This window comes from Conger conger, chromosome 8, assembly GCF_963514075.1.
Source record: "Conger conger chromosome 8, fConCon1.1, whole genome shotgun sequence".
Lineage (NCBI taxonomy): Eukaryota > Metazoa > Chordata > Actinopteri > Anguilliformes > Congridae > Conger > Conger conger.
The window spans coordinates 34,418,678-34,436,515 of NC_083767.1; the positions used below are offsets into that span (position 1 = coordinate 34,418,678).

Here is a 17,838-nt window from a genome sequence, read left to right on the forward strand (position 1 = left end):
TCCATAGAATTAACTAAATTGTAATACTTTGTATTTTCACACCAAAGTTTTTTTCCAACAACTTTGTAGAAAACAATTTGAATTTAGACTTTACGTCATTGTCAGTTATCCATTCTCGTCCAATCAATATTGTTTTCACGCAGTGGCACACATCCTCATTTGACATCCCCCTCCTCATTTGGCATCAGTCAAAGTGACACCCCACCCTTCAGAATCCCCCCCCTTACAATATTGTTTCACTCATTTACACATCATATCACGGAAACTTGTGCTGCTCTAACTTCCATTTAAACTTGTCTTTAAGTTGACATCTCACACACACACGCACTCACACATGCCAACATACAATTCCAACAGCAGTGAACTGAATTCTCTGCATTTGGTGGCATTGGTCTCTGGCCAGACGAGTTGATTGGCTATCTCACTGACTGTCACCGGAAACTTAGCCAGGCCCACTCTCTGCTTAACACTCTTCAAATACAAATGACACATATCCACCTCATACAGCAATCACAACTGCAGAGGCACTCAACCAGGACTGCCCCCTGTGTACAGAACAGACTGCAGCACTGCCGTGATCTCTGTGTGTCCTGCAGAGGTGTACACCTGCTCCAGGTTATCATGATGCTGGTTATGACAGGGCCATGTGACTCACTATTTTTCACCGCAGATCATCGGCCCCCCTGGATCTCCCGGCCCCCACGGCCCACCGGGGCCCATGGTGAGCACTTTGGCATGGGCATGTTCTCTGGTCTGACTGACATTTCATCCTGTTTTCTTCTCTTTCAATTGCTAGTAAGTCTGTTTAAACCTCAATTTCCCAGAATTCCCATGGGCTGTGTAACATCAAGGAATTCTGGGAACTAGGGGGCTCTAAGAATAATAGAGCAACAATGAGTTCCCTCTGTGCCACCTGTGTGCATGCCACAGGGAGAAAGTCCGTGGGTCAGAAAGTGAAAGTCCAGTCAGTCATTATCCACAGTATAATTAAACAAGCAACCATACAGCTGAGTTTGAATCCATGGCGCAGCAGTGATTTCGGAAAAATGTTCTATTGCAAATTAAGGGGGAATGAGCCGATTTTTTGTATTCATTGCATGTTTGCTGTTTTTTCTCCTCACTCTCATTGAACAGTCACACGCTGCTTTCGGGTGTTATTTTATGTAAGATGCAAGTGCAGAGCTGTAAATCAGCTTTCAATCTTCACAGGCAGTTTCTCAGCTGGCGTGAACTAGCTGGTGTCTGAATGCTGCCCAGCTGAAAAAGGGCCGCCGTTTTTTTTTTGATCACGCTGTTCTCTCGCATGCCCTGTCCAATTATGAAACTAGTTTACTTCCTCGCCGTCAGCCTTTCGCTTTAGGGGGGAAGCGACAAATTGGTGGGATTAACCAGAAGAAAACAAAAAGTAAATCATTTTTCTGGATGTGTTTTGCAGGGTCCTCATGGTTTTCCAGGTCCTAAGGTAAGTCTCCACAGTGATAGAATCATGCATGCCTATGCCCCACATGTCCATAAGCTATTAATCCAGTAGCACAGCTGTAATGATAGAATGTGACATATTTTATCGTCCTAAGTGATCTCTGATGAAATACAGCATTATGAAGAGTGCTCTAACCTCGAGTGGGCCTGAATTGGACATTATGGATCTGATCTCAACAGTTGCAATTGTTATGGGACTGGGTTTGTAACAGAGGTCCCAGACTTCATTCCCAGGAATGTCACCTTTGTTGAAGTTTTGAGCCAGGTGTTTTGCCTTATTTTCTCCAATAATATCCAATCGTGTAAACAGATTGTTTTTAAATGTCTCTAAATCAAGATCTTCTCCTCTCTGTTTTCATTTCAAAATTCAAAGTAATGGAGACTCAAGATCTGCAGCTCATTCTGTTACAATGCACCCCTCATTCAGGAATTCATATGTGCCTGGGCCCCTCCCATCTGCCGCTGCTCAGTTTTTTAACCTCAGTAATGTTAATTCAGTGTGCATGGCAGACTGGTTGATGGGGGTTAGTAGTACAGGGGCAGTCTGTAGCGTAGTGGTTAAGGTAAATGACTGGGACACGCAAGGTCGGTGGTTCTAATCATCTCTCTCTCTCTCTCTCTCTCTCTCTCTCTCTCTCTAGGGAGAAGCTGGGTTGAATGGTCTTAAAGGAATGCGAGGGGAGTCTGGCCACAAGGGCGATCGAGGGCCCCTGGGCCTCCCTGTAAGTACAGCAGTGCATCCTGGGTAATCTCCAGCCAAACTCGCCACAAGAATCTCTCTCTGACTTTTTCTGAGTCAACTTCTCCCTCTGTCCCTCTTTCTATCACTTTGTCTCAAACTTTCTCTGATCCTCCCTATCTCTCTAATCTTTCTATTTATTTCGCTGTCTCTACCCCTCTCTCTGTCTCTGTTCACCTCAATTTCTCCCGAACTCTCTCTCTCTTTTTAATCTCCCTCCTTTAACAGTCAGCTATGCCGGGGCATGTGTGTGTGTGTCTCTGTGTTTGTGCAGTTGTGGACCAGCCGGTTCTTCCCTGTGTTTGTGGTTGTTCTGTCAGTAACTTTGTCAGTAGTGTGCAGACCTGGGTCAAATCTGTAATTGTTTTGGGTTCAAATACTTTTCTGTGTTCGATTAATCATGCCTGGTCCAACCAATAGGACAAAAGAAAGCGCGGTTTGTAATTTTTGAGAGTACTGCATTCTCCAATACACCAGACAAGCTCAGTAAAGCATAGAAAAGTATTTGAATCCTGAAGAATTACGTGTTTGACCCAGGTCTGGTAGTGTGAACGTTTCATAGTGTGTTCCACCATGGACTAATCCCCTGTTCATCTAACCCATACTTCCATAACCATGCAGGGGGCGTCTGGCTTGGACGGCAAGCCTGGAATTAGGGTGAGTTTCACACACCCCCTAGCCTCACAGCCCCAGCCCCACAACCTCACCATGCCCCAGACCAGGTTCCCAATTCCTCAACTCCACCCTCCCATCCTGCCCCAATCACTTTAAGGGCATATGACCTCATCCTCAGAACGTCCTGCAGTAGGAGATGCAGAGATGTGCACTTGATGGTTTAACCCAGAGGTCGGCAATGAAGTGGTTTTCAGGTCAACTTCTGGTCTCAATTGCTTAATTACCCCTCACATTTACACCATCTGGCATTTTGGCTGCATTTCTTGATGAGCCTCTTCTTGCATTCCGATATGAAATGTTTAGCTAGGATCAAGTCTATGAGTAAACCAGTGTTGGTATATATGGCCAAATAGCTCATTTAGCCAGGGTGATTTGTTGAACTGAAATCACACCCCAGGACCAGAATTGCCCACCACTGGTTTAACAAATTAATAAATGCAAGAATGAAACCCCAGACACCGCCTCTGGTCCCTTGTCTTGTGTTTGTTCACTGGTGTAATATTAACACAGTATTAACCCTCACTCATACATTAATTGTGCGTTGTGTGTTAACATTAAGGTTATGCATACCTATGTCATACGTTCCATAGAGGCTCTCTTGGGCCTGTGCCACGTTCTGTTTACAGTGGTGCCTTCAGCTGTGCGGTGAATCCAAGCATTATTTTGAGAATCTCCAGCCTGGATCTCCTGCTCGTTGGAGCAGAGCTTCCTTCCTCTATGCCGTCGTGGAGCAGGCCGAGGGTTCTGGCTGCTTAGCTTGGCCGTGATGTCTGCGCTCCTGTGTGTTCTGCGATACTGACTCAACGTGTCTCCCCTCTGCAGGGAATGGACGGGCCTGCAGGTCCACCAGGCCCAGCTGGACCCAAAGGTGACATGGTGAGTCTACTGTAGCGTGCTACTACACCTGTGTGTACTACCTAGAGAATTCCACACCTGTGTGTACTAGCTACAGCATTCTATACACCCGTGTCCGTAATAAACACTACATATGTGTGTGTCTACTAACTTAAGCATTCCATGTGCCTGTACTAATTTCAGCATTCCATACCTGTGTATACTAACTACAGCATTTAATACCTGTGTCTGTAATAACTCCAGCATTCCATACCTATGTGTCTGTACTAACTTCAGAATTACATACCTGTGTGTCTGTACTAACTTCAGCATTAGATACCCATGTCTGTACTAACTTCAGCATTCCATACCTTTGTGTCTGTACTAACTTCAGCATTCCATACCCGTGTGTCTGTACTAACTTCAGCATTACATACCTGTGTGTCTGTACTAACTTTCGCATTACATCCCTGTGTGTCTGTACTAACTTCAGCATTAGATACCCATGACTGTACTAACTTCAGCATTCCATACCCGTGTCTCTGTACTAACTTCAGCATTCCATACCCGTGTCTCTGTACTAACGTCAGCATTCCATACCCGTGTCTCTGTACTAACGTCAGCATTCCATACCTGTGTGTCTGTACTAACTTAAGCATTCCATACCTGTGTGTCTGTACTAACTTCAGCATTCCATACCTGTGTGTCTGTACTAACTTCAGCATTAGATTCCTGTGTCTGTTCTAACTTCAGCATTCCATACCTGTGTGTATGTCCTTAATCCTTTGGTTGTCATTGAAATACTTTTTTTTTTTTAATTAAATCACACTCTTATTACCTGAGGAAAGGGTACTGCCTGCTATCGAATAATGTGTACAGAGAAGAGGCTGTGCTGATGACAGTGTGTTTGTTCCAGGGTGAGGGAGGACCAGCGGGGGAACCTGGGCCGAGGGGACCGTACGGATTACCTGTGAGTGTCGCTGCCTGTTCTCTATGGAGTTCCAAACACCTAACCATAATCCCAGATTTCAATACTTGTAAAATTACTTTCACTAGAGGCGCTAAATGACCTGCAAAATCTTTTTATATTTCATATAGTGAGTTATATTTAAATAGGTTATTGTGATGACTGTTAAAAAGGTTCTCATTATGAGGGTAAATGCCTTATTTTAGCACATAGTTTCTCCATTTGTATAGAGGGGTAAGTGTAGTATGCTGCTTTTTCAGTATTACTGTTAGTTGTTTTGGTCACTTAGATGAACACATGCAATTTACATTTGGTAATTTACGGATAATAGATGTGCATTCCTGCCTCTATTAAATTGTATTTTTGTTCATTCCATTTTTTCCAGGGTGCTGTGGGGACACCTGGATTGGATGTGAGTACTGAGCGTGTGCGGTTGCCGCGTCAACGTTAGGTTCTGTGCTCAGATCACATGTAGTGGGACACTGGTGTCAGGTTCTGGAGTGTAGTTTTTCTGTGGTTTTCTGTGGTTTTCTGTTCTAGTCTGTATTCTAGACAAGCATCAGAGGGGGCAAAAGGAGTAGTCTGTCAGCCATTCCTCATTTATTCACATTTTATATTCCAAATTAATTTCCGGATTTTTCTTTTGTTTTCTTTTGTATTTTTTGTAAAGCCTTTGGCAGTTGACTGATTAAAGCTCTACAAAACAGATTCATCTTGAGATTATAAAAGTGTTTTTCTGCAATTTAAAACAATCCAGAAGATAATGAAAAAAATTTCAGATTTCCATTTTGCATGATTTTGATACTTATTTTGTGGATTTATTGAGGCAAGCATTGAGTATATTGCTTTATCAAGATGTCATGATATGATGACTGTCAATCACAAAAAACGTCATCATTTAATAATCAAATGATTTGGTCATTTTCTCTCATGTAACTACCTTTTTATTTGCATAATGTCAGAATTTGTGATCTTATCAAACAATACCGTTAACCTTTTTTTTAAACATCACACGTCTTCCCTAAAGGGTTAAACATATGCTGCTATTTCAGTATAACTGCTAATTTTCTTGGTCACTCAGATTTATACAGCCAGTGCAGCATACCTTTGGACATTTACAATTCCCCCTTCACTCTTTATTTTGCTTCATCTCCCCCTTTTCTCTATCTCTCTCTCTCTCTCTCTCTCTCTCTCTTTCACTCTCACTTTCTCTTTTATGCTCCTGCTTTTATTGAAATGTCTCTCACTCTCTTGCACTCTGTTTCCCTCTGCCCCTCTCTCTCTCTCTCTCTCTCTCTCTCTCTCTCTCTCTCTCTCTCTCTCTTTCTCTCTCTCTCGCTGTTCCTCTCTTGCGTTTTCAGTTTAAATTTTAAGTCTCTTTCTTTGTCCGTCTCTCTGTCTCAATATCAGCCTCATGCCCTCACTCTCCCTCTGTTCCTTTAAATTTGGACATTTACTTTAAATTTAGTTTGCCACTTTTGTTTGGGAGCTGAAAGAGCAGGCGGTTGAGATTGAAAGGGCATGTAATGAACGGCAGTTGTATTTTCCAGGGGTTACCAGGATTAAGGGGCGAGAAAGGTGACATTGGAGAAAGAGGAGAAAAGGTGATATAACCATAGATTCAGTTAGTCTTTAACTCACAAATAACACGCAATGACTGGTGTCAATGGACAGTGAGTTTTTAGATAGAGAAATAAGCTGCTAAAATCCAGTTTGCATTGACACATTTTATTTTTTAACGGCAATGGGCCAAAATTGAAAGGTTGTATTTCGGTCTTATGGTTTACATGATCAACCTTTAACTGCCGGTTCTGAAATTAGAAATTATTGTTTGTTGTTAATTGTTATGCCATTCATTATTCAGACTTTAATTTTTTCATGCCATGAATCAAAATCCCTTCTGATGCTCCTAGTGGTACTATTTCATAATTTTGCAAATTCCAGAACAAGACATTGTAATGCTTTCACAAGAGTACATGACGGTAGTCCATTGACAACAGGCAGAATCAGTTTCAACGTCTTAACAGTCTAAACTCTTTACTTCTCCTACATTTCCTTAACTTCTCTTGTCTTTTCTTATCTTTATTATTGTCTGTTTTATGTATGTGCAGAATAAATGTGTGCTAAATAGCCAGTATGTGTACGAGGCTAGAACAGTCAGTGACCACTTTATTAGGTAGACCTTTACACCAGCTCGTTAGTGCAAATATATAATCAGCCAAACATGTGGCAGCAACTCAAAGCATAAAAGCTTAGACATGGTCAGTTCAGTTGTTGTTCAGACATCATAAATGGGGGATGAATGGGGAAGAAATGTGATTGAAGTGACTTTGACCATGCAATGATTGTTGGTGCCAGATGGGGTGGTTTGAGTTTTCACACACAACAGTTTCCAGAAAGGGTGTGAAAAAAAAAAAAACATCCAGTGAGTGAAAGTTCTCAGGGCAAAAACGCCTTGTTAATTAGATCAGAGGAGAACGATGGGTTCAAGCTGACAGGAAGAGGACAGTGACTGAAATACCCATGCATTACTGCAGTGGTATGCAGAAGAGCATCTCAAAAGACACACACCATATTGAACTTTGAAGTGGATAGGCTACAGCAGCAGAAGACCAAATAAGTCTATGCCTGATAAATGCCTAATAAAGTGGTCACTGAGTGTGTGTCTAAAGAATATGCCTGATATATATTTAATAAAGCGGTCACTGAGTGTATGAAGAAACAGTGTAATATCGCACTGAAATAAGATCATTACTGACTTCTACTAATTTGGGCTGTCACAACAAATTGTATCCCCCTAACAAAACTTATCCCCTCTGGGGTCACGTTTCCGGTTTCCGGTTACGTTCCCCTCATGCATAAGTTAACGTCATGAGTTAGCGTCAAGTCGACAGCATGGTTGCCAAGCTTTATCTGTTGGTTGCTATGATGCAATCTATAAGATACATTCCCCTGATGCGTACGGTAGCGTCAACTGGCTAGCGTGTCTTTATGTGAACAGCATACGCTTAGTCATTACTGTCAATAAGCATTTATTTAGTCCGGTGTATGTAAGTTAGCAAAACATTTACATTTCCAATTTCCCTACAGTTTAACATAGCGATAGAGATAGCTAGTGCTCATCTCTCAGTGGACTAATTGCAGTAACGCTAACTAGTTAGTAAAACGGACAGCAAACCATGCGGCAATAAATATATGTAGGGAAGTAGATAAGCAAATGTAGATATATTTAAGTTAGCTCCCTAGCTAGCAAAATAAGAAACATCTAGCTAGCGAGACAGCCAGACGGATAGATCGCTCACTAACTAGGAAGATAAGCCATAGCTGTTTTTTTATTCCTAGCTAGCTAGGGATCTTTCTATCTAGCTGGCTAGATATAACCTATATCATGGTTCAATGTATATAAATAATCGGGATATTACATATGAAGCACTACATATTCACAAAAGCATCGCTAGCTAGCCGATGCAGAGCCTATTACACACAGCAGTAAACAAATATGATTGACGACATTGCAGAGACGGAACCGGAAATGTGACCCCAGAGGGGATAAGTTTTGTAAGGGGGATAGAATTTGTTGTGACAGGGCCGTCTGTTTTTCCTTGGGTTACGTTTTTCACATGCACTTCATGCCTCCCACCACAAGATGGCGGATAAATAATATGTCCAATGTCACAATTAAGTGACCACATGCAATTGTGCCATCCCATTTTCCTTTAATGAAAAATGCATTCATTTTCTACATTGCACTTTCTCTAACTTTACATAACAAAGAAAAAACCATTGTCTAAAACTGACTAAAAGTATCATGTTTTTAGATGACACCAATTCTTTGAATGTTTTGACGCTTGTTCCTATTGGTGTTATGAAGCATGCTAACTATGGACACTTTCGTCTCTGTCAGAAACACGATCACAACCACTGTGTAGGTAATGCGTATTACCAGGCGGTGGTTACGAATGTGCTTGAACAGGGGTATCCAGTCTTATCAGAGAAGGGCTAGTGTGGGTGCAGACACGCTAATAAAAATGGCTAATTTTACTGAGCATGATTAATTCAGTTAATTCAGTCATGATTTGGTGCTTTCGTGCCAGGCTTTGGACTGAGCCTGCATTCATACCAGGAATGTCTTAGGAAAGACAGGACTCCCCTTTTTAGGGTTTAGGGTCAGTTCCATCTCAATTCATTCAATTTGCGAAATGAATGTGATAAATTGCCGCAACGATAATAATTATTTTTCGGTGAATGAAGTGAATTGTAATTTGTTGAATTGACTTAAATTCCATGGAATTGGCCACAAAAATGGAACCCCTGTGCTACTGTATATACTTTTTGTGGGTATGTCTTATCGGGGTTTATTTATTATTGGGTGTGCTTTGTGCTAGCGATGGGAGATTGAGGTTTTCACAAAATCCATAATGGGTGGGCCTACACTGAGCCACCAATCACTGATGTATTTGAATCAACGAGAAAGGTTTTGGTTCCAATGACAGTGATTGGTTGCAAGTCAGTGAGTGACTGATCGCATACGGTGGCCCTGCCCGTCTGAAGTCTCATTCTCCTGTTGTTGTTCTGTGTCTCGGAGGCATTTCCCTCTTCTGCTTTTTCTCCTCCCTCCCGCCCTGTGAGTTCCTTCTGTTCACTTTCCCTCCTTCCCCTCTTCCCTTGGCATCACAAGGAACTTTCCGGACTCGGCGCACTGCTCACTCCAGTGCCTTTCCCTTATCTGTCGCTTTGTAGTGTCCTCCCACCCCCCCTCCCATGTGAGGTAATATCTCCCCCGTTAATCTCCCCCCTTTACTGCCGTGTTATCTAATATCTCTGATTCAGCGAGGGCGACCATTGAAGGTATTTTCATTATTTTTCATCCAGGTTCTCTTTTCATTCCTGCAGTTTTTTCTGAGAATAAGTGCATCTCATCAAGTGCCGGAAACCATTCAGCTGGTCTCAGTTTTCACCAGTAATTGCTCCTGTATTGTGATATAGGATATTAAACAAGGTGATAGACTAGCATAATGTTTCAGGCTCTGGACTTGCAGCTTTAAGGTTATTGGTTTGAATCCTAGGTAGGGGGCTCCGTTTTACCCTAAAGCCAAGTCATTGCCTGCTTCAGTACAGTAAAATAATGTTCAATATCGAGGTGTATTACTGGTTGTAGCATTGTCTATCAGACCTGGGTCAAATACATAATTGTTTTGGATCCAAATACGTTTCTGTACTCAATTGACCTTGCTTGCCCCCAATTTAGCCAACCAAGAGTACCAGAAAGTGGGGTTTGCACTTTCTGAGAGTATCTCTTAGGTTCTAAAACACCAGCCAAGCTCAGTAGAGCATGGAAAAGTATTTGTATTCAAAACAATTACATATTTGACCCGGGTCTGTGGCCCATGCAGGCAGGATTTGTGTAAAAGAGATTTCAGGTGATTCGGCACCTGCAGCCATCCTAGATCAGAAGTGTATGAAGCCTTCTCCTCTGCCACAGTGACTTTGAAAAAGTTATTTCCCTTACAATACCAAACACTTGAAGAGGAACTTTCGGATTTTTGATCGAGAGTGATCTTCTGGGATCATAAGACATGATTGCCGCGCATTTCTGGAAAGTTAATCGTTAATCGTTCTAACTCAAGTGGGTGGCATTAGAAATATACACCTCATGTACAGTGGCACACTTTATTGTGTTTTTTATTTAATTTTAAATGGATAAAATGGCCATTTTTGCCCATCAATCTACACTCCATCCATCCATCCATCCATTATCTGAACCCGCTTATCCTGATCAGGGTCGCAGGGGGGCTGGAGCCTATCCCAGCATACATTGGGCGAAAGGCAGGAATACACCCTGGACAGGTCGCCAGTCCATCGCAGGGCACACGCACCATTCACTCACACACTCATGCCTACGGGCAATTTAGACTCTCCAATCGGCCTAACCTGCATGTCTTTGGACTGTGGGAGGAAACCGGAGTACCCGGAGGAAACCCACGCAGACACGGGGAGAACATGCAAACTCCACACAGAGAGGCCCCGGCCGACGGGGATTCGAACCCAGGACCTCCTTGCTGTGAGGCGGCAGTGCTACCCACTGCACCATCCGTGCCGCCCCAATCTACACTCAATAACCCATAATGAAAACATGTTTTTATAAATTTTGGTAAATGTATTAAAAATATGAATCTTGAAATCTTTCATTTGCATAAGTATTCAGACCCTTTACTGTGGCACTCCAAACTGTGGTGAGATGAATCCTGTTTGCTTTAATTATCCTTGAGATGTGTCTAGAACTTGATTGGTGTAGGGTAGTGTAGTAAATTGAATTGATTGGACACAGTTTAGAAAGGCACAAGCCTGTCAATATTAGGTCTCAGAATTTACGCTGCACATCTGGACAAGAACCAGGCCATGAATCCAAGAAAGTCTCTGTAGACTTTTGTGATAAAATTGTGGCAAGGCATAGATCACTGCCAAAGGGGCTTCTACAATATACTGAATTCAGGGTCTGAATGAGAGATTTCAGATTTTTTATACATTTACAAGATAAAAAAATAATAATAAAAAAAAAACATTTTTTCACTTTTTCATTATAGATTATTGAGTGTAGATTGATGGGCAAGAAACTACAACATAATTGAGCAAAGGGTGAAGGGGTCTGAATACTTTCTGAAGCCATTGCATTATGTGCCAAAATAGCCAATATTGGCAAAATATTGTACATATTTTAAAATGTAACTAGTTCGCAGCCTTTTAGGTAATTTGATTGTTAGTTGAGACACCATGCTCTACATCTAGCAGTGAGTTGCTGAAACAGTCATCCTTAAATGGTCGTCCTCATTGGATCCAAGTAGCCTGAATCTGCTCTGTGAAAAAGAAGAGATAATTGTACCTGACCGTACCATTGTGTCCACAGGGGGAGAAGGGAAAGAAGGGGAAAAAAGGGCCTAAGGGGGAGAAAGGAGAACAGGGTGCCCCTGGATTAGATGCCCCCTGCCCATTGGTATGTCCCAGCTGAAAGCTGGAGGTCGCCTCTCAGTGACGAAACCCAGAGGGGTGGAGGAGCCACTTGTGTGTGTGTGCGTGTGTGACCAAGACAACCTCCCCCACCCATCTCAGCCCAGAAACAGCCCACTTTCTGCCACCCCAATATGTGCACAAACATGTAACGAGCATGGTGACCTTTGTTTGCCAAGGTCACCAAGACGATACCCAAATGTCCCCTTGTTCCTCTGTCAATACAAAAGCAGAGGAAACCCCCCCCCCCCCCCCCCTTCAAAAGAAAGAAAACTTAAATATTCTAGAAAAACCACCAACATTACGGCAACCCTCACCCTCCCAATGGTTATGGATATGTAGACGAATCCAATGACTACATCCCTTGTCCTTTGTCTATGGAGGTCACAGAGAAAGGCTGGTTTGGTGCTGGGCTGATGGTAGTGGCGGTGGAACTGGTCACACTGCACAGGGCTGCTCACCCCTGCAGAGTGTGAATGACCCACCCCAACCAACCCTCCCTTCCCACCTTCTCTCCCAGTAACACTCCCAGTTAATCTCCACAAACAGGGTTTCCGGGGATTTAAGGGTGAAAAGGGGGAGCCGGGCCAGCCTGGTCTGGACGGGCTGGATGCCCCGTGCCAATTGGTACAGTATTCTCTTTCCTTCCTACTCCCTGCGCATGCCTGTCCCCTATCCACCCCTGACCACCCCACCCCGTTCCCCCAAATCACCCTTGGCGGAAGCAAGGGTCCGGCTTGCCACGTGCCCCAAGCATGGCTTCCGCATGGGTAACATGGGGCTGTTCTTCTAAACCCCCACCCGCCCCTCCCACTCCCCTCCACCTTCCCCTCCATCCTGCATGCCCTTGGGCTTTAGTCTTCATCAATGGCACGTAAAATCAATCACTCAATCTCTCTTTATTTCCATATAGCGCCATTTACTTCACTTTGCGGTTTGTTGACTGACTACAGTCATTTTCATTCCATAGTTTAAACTAAATTCAGTTAGGGCATATATTAGATGCAGCTGAGAGAACACATCACATGGAAGGGAAACCACCCAGTGGTATTTTTTATCACTTTAATCATTTTATTTCAAAATGGCTGCCACCCAGGTGGGTGCTAGACATTGGTGGTGGTTGAGGCGAATTTCCCTGTCATCACTGTAAAGTACTTTGACTGTGACGAAAGTGCTATACAAATGCAATCTATTTCTGCAAATGTAATCAGTAGGTTTATCCATATAAAACGTACTCAGCCAGAGTAAGGCAAGGCATTATTTATTAAAGGCAGTATCCGTTAGTGCCTATTCCATTGATATACCCATCTGAAACACCATATACTACTCCAAAAGGAATATTTATCATTTTATTATTTTAGTTATAAAGTCGGCAATAAGAAACGCTGAATTATTCACACACATTTATTCAGTAAGGAATCCTGTTTCAGTATGGAATAGCCTATTAGTCTTGTGTAACATGATGAGATTTAAACACATATAATAAATGTACATCTTTACTTACACTAAGTGTCCAAAAAAAGGTACTTCCAGACACTCTATGCATCTGTAAAAACATTACTACTAAATCTTTAGCAGAATACGTCACAGAATCTGAACTAGCTATATCCAAGAGCTGTGCTCCTCCTGTTTTCCTACATTTGTCTGAGAAACTTGTCCCTGCATTTCTGTACAAGAACGTCCGCAGTAATTGTAAATAGTTTGCGGAACGATGTCTTTCCCCTCCACTGGATGTCCTTTCTTTTCCTACTTCCTTCCTATTTAACTGGCTGTGACTCCTGTTCCCAAAATGTCTCCCGAAAACTCAGCCTCACTGACCATCTCCTCTACCCTCTAATCAGCTCCTGTCCCACCCCCTGCTGACTCTGTACCAATTTGGCACACTCTGGAGATGACAGCAAGAACATATGGTGGGGGGGGATACACGGAAATGCAATTTATCTCCCAGTCAGTTCAATTCAATCAGTCCCCAGTCAGTGAATCCAATTCCACCATCGCACATATCCTGGATGTGTTTGATATTTCTGTTTAATCTGGCTTTGCGTGAAACAACAGCGTTCTATTTAAAGAAGCCAGAGAATCTGATGTAATGCATGCGGCTGATATCACTCAAAGTGTTCACGGGGGAGGGGGGGTATAATTTAATACGTATTTATCACTGGATGCGTTCACCACTGTCTATCAAGTGCAATATACATTGCAGTCCTTAAGTATTGGGACATTGGTAGAATGTCCCATTGGTAGAATGTCCCAATTTTGCCTCCAGCACATTGGATTTAAAAATTAAACCATGAAAATTGGTTCATTTGGTCATATCGGGTGATCCATGTTGGAAGTACACCTGTTTCTGATTAGTCAGGTGCATTCAATTGCTTCCTTAGTGCAGGTATAATAAACCTTTCAGTATCTAGTCTTGATTCTAGGTTTTTAATAGCCTTTGGAGTTTGTTATTGCCATTTGTCAACATTATGACAATAGTTGTGCCAATAACAGTCAAGGAAGCAATTATGGCTGAGAAATAAGAAAAAACAGTCAGAGACATAGGCAAAACAATAGGCTTCGAAAAGCAACTCTTTGGAACATCATTAGGAAGATAAAGAGCACTGGTGAGCTCAGCAATCACAACAGGACTGGTAGGCGAAGGGAGACCTCTAGGGTTGATGACCAAAGAATTCCCGTCATAATGAAGAAAACCCACCAAATACCTGTCCAACAGATCAGAAGCACTCTTCAGGAGACAGGCTCGGATGTGTCAGTGACTACTCACTGGAGAAGACTTCACAAGCAGATCAACAGAGGCTACACAGCAACATGCAAATCACTCTTGATACAAGGAAAAACTGCATAAAAAGGTTGGCTTTATGCAGTAGTACCAAAAAGAGCTTGCAGAGTTCTGGACAAAGGTCTCGTGGACAGATGAGACCAAGTATCAGAGCGATAGGAGGAGCAAAGTCTGGAGGGTAAATGGAACTGCCCAAAAACCAAAGCACCCCACTCATCTGTGAAACATGGTATTGGGGGTGTTATACACTCAGTGATCACTTTATTAGGTAGACCTGTACACCAGCTTGTTAATGCAAATATTTCATCAGCCAATCATGTGGCAGCAAGTAAATTAATAAAAGCATGCAGACATGGTCAAGAGATTGAGCTGTCTGAAATATCAGAATGGGGAAGAAATGTGATCTAAGTGACTTTGACCTAAGTGATTGTTGCTGTCAGACAAGGTGGTTTGAGTATCTCAAACTGCTGATCTCCTGGGATTTCACGCACAACAGTCTCAGAGAATTGCAGAGAATGGTGCAAAAACCAAAAACATCCAGTGAGCAGCAGTTCTGCAGGCAGAAACATGTTGTCAGAAACATTATTATGAAAGGGAAGATAAATGGAACAGTTGAAGTAAAGGCAAGGTCTGGAAGACTTTCCTACGACCTCAACACAAAATTAAGAATGCAAAAGAAAACATTGAGAAGCTTGAAGCCTTTTGGAACAATGTGTTTTGGACAGATGAAACCAAAATTGAACTTTTTGGCCACCACCAAAGAGGGTATCTTTTGGAGAAAAAAGGGTGAAGCCTTTGTAAAGAAGAACACCTTGCCAACTCTTAAGCATGGAGGTGGATCCATTATGCTTTGGAGTTGTCTGGCAGCTGGGGGCACAGGAAATATAGTGCGAGTGGAAAGAAGAATGGATTCCACCAAATATTAAGAAATTCTAGAGGCTAATGTTGGAAGGTCAGTCCAGACATTGAAGTTAAAGAAAGGTTGGGTATTCCATCAAAAAAATACCTCAAAATCAACCATGAAGTACCTCCTGTGGAGATATCTCAAACATGCCATACATGCAAGAGGCCAAAGAATATTTCTGAGCTAGAGGTGTTCTGCCAGGAAGAATGGGGGAAAATTCCAAAAGCAAGAATTGAAAGACTCTTAGCTGGTTACAGGAAGCGTTTGCAAGCTGTTATTCTTTCCAAAGTTACAAAGTTACAAAGTACTAGCTGACAGGGTTCCAAAACCTTTTCACAGGGCCTTTTTCCTTTTTTTTATTTTTTATTTTGAAACGAAAAAAATTAAAATAAACCGTTATCTTGCCTTAAAATTGGAAGAAATGTGTAAGGCTTTTTGACTGGAGGTGCCCACATTTTTGCACACTACTGTACATGCACTTATGAAGTGATTAAATAGAAATAGCTGAGAAGCCAACTGTCCGATTACTTTTGGTCCCCTAAGATGGGGGGGGGGGGGGGGCTATACAAATACCCTCAACTTAAATGTTTTATTGATTTTCATTTCAAATCCAATATGCTGGAGTACAGAGCCAAAAGAGAAGAAATGGTACCACTGTCCAAATACTTACGGACTGCACTGTACAGTGTCACCATATTATATTTATTAACCATTCATTTGACTAAAAGTGTCCATGAAAGCATTGTGGGTTATTCACTATAACATGCACTTTTTGGTCTCTGGCTTCACGCAATTACACATGTTTGGTAATTTAGAATGTTTTCTTGCTTAGTTTAGTTTCTTTTAGTTTTAATTTCAGATTTAATACAGTGAGCACTATAATTAATTGGACAGCGGTGAATTTCTTTGTTATTTTCTCCTGTAAAATAATATCAATACTCTCAAATTCTTCTGTGCTAGCACTTTGTGATTGAAAAGATACAATGAAAATGAAGTGTCAGCTTCATCCATATCAGTTGAACTGTTTAGAAAAAAATCGAACGTTTTGTACGTAGTCCGCCCTCCCCTCCCCTTTTTCAGAGATATTATCTGCTCATCTACTACAGTGGTCTTCTTTGGTCTACCTGGTGTTTTGACATAATTAAGAGCACCAGTATGTTTTACTTGTTAATAATGGATGAAACTCTTGCCTTGGGCATGTCCGGGATTCTTGCTGTGTTCCAGATTGATTGATTTTTATTTCTGAGACTTATGATGGGCAGCTTTTTCCATCAACACTAGTAGGCAATTGCAAAGTCTCAAATCAAGACAAGATATCAACAGCTCTCTTCTGCATTCACTCACGACATAAATGTGCAAACTTGCCTAATGAAACACATCTGTAAACCAATACTTGCAGTACCTTAACATGTACAAAAGGTGTTGGCATTTCTAAACATTTAATTCTATATGGATGAAAATACCCTCACATTAAAACTGATGGTCTGCACTTCAACCTCATTGTCATTGTGTCCTTTCAAAGTGTTAGAGTACATAATCAAAATAACAGAAAATGTGTCACTGTCCAATGAATTATGGTGCTCACTGGATATTAAACACAGGATGGTATGGTTTGTGATACAGTGCACAGTGCATGATGGTCCATTTGAATGTTATTTTTTCCATTTTTTGCATGAGACATGAATACAACATGTAAGGAAACATAAACTTGTGGCAAATGTATAAAGCTTCAGCTCATGCTTTCTACTACCTTTGTGGTCAGTGTTTTTATTTGATGAAAGATGAAAACATTTTAGGGAAATTATTTGAACTGTTTAATTATTTGCTATTTATAATGTCTAAACAGCATACTATTCAAACAGAAATAGGACATTGTGAAAGCAGTATTTTGCTATTTCATTCATGATGAATCATAATGATGGCTGATATTTTTTCCTCATTGTTCTGCTTGCAGTAGGGTAAACATAGAGCAATTACAGTGGCCTGATGTGTCCTTTCTGATAATGACATTCTGTGATAGGACTAATTTGGGGATGGTCTTTACTTTCTCTAAAAGGTTTTTGGGTCCTTTTAAGGCCACTGTTTGACTGCCTTATGTGCACAGCATACTCATATGCGCCCAAAACCTGACTAGTGTGTGCCTAGGGGCGGTCAAATGGGGTAGGGCAGTATTAATTCAGTAACTATTCTCAGCAGTTCATGGTGAAATTTGCATTGATTTGCTGTGCGTCTTTATGAAGTGGTGCTAAATATATATCATCTCTGCTCTTTTGCTTACTGTACTAGGGCCCTGATGGTCTACCAATGCCTGGCTGTTGGCAAAAGGTACGTATGAAACATAACATTATCCATGTAGAGCACGGACCACCAGCAGGTCACAGATATTCAATATTCCTATGCTTACATTAGAATACTACAGACAATTTTTGCGCCACAAAAATCAGTGTTGTATT

At 41.8% G+C, this 17,838-nt stretch overlaps 1 protein-coding gene across 1 annotated transcript in view; it reads left to right on the forward strand.

Annotated features, from left to right (window-relative positions):
• Positions 1-17,838, forward strand: part of LOC133135871 (collagen alpha-1(XXV) chain-like) — an 84,716-nt gene that overhangs the window by 60,680 nt on the left and 6,198 nt on the right. Inside the window, exons 24-33 of the mRNA XM_061253191.1 lie at positions 671-721; positions 1,436-1,462; positions 2,121-2,201; positions 2,840-2,875; positions 3,716-3,769; positions 4,644-4,697; positions 5,080-5,106; positions 6,245-6,298; positions 12,249-12,326; positions 17,672-17,710. Coding sequence (XP_061109175.1) covers positions 671-721; positions 1,436-1,462; positions 2,121-2,201; positions 2,840-2,875; positions 3,716-3,769; positions 4,644-4,697; positions 5,080-5,106; positions 6,245-6,298; positions 12,249-12,326; positions 17,672-17,710 — 501 coding nt within the window. The remainder of the gene's footprint in view (positions 1-670; positions 722-1,435; positions 1,463-2,120; positions 2,202-2,839; positions 2,876-3,715; positions 3,770-4,643; positions 4,698-5,079; positions 5,107-6,244; positions 6,299-12,248; positions 12,327-17,671; positions 17,711-17,838) is intronic.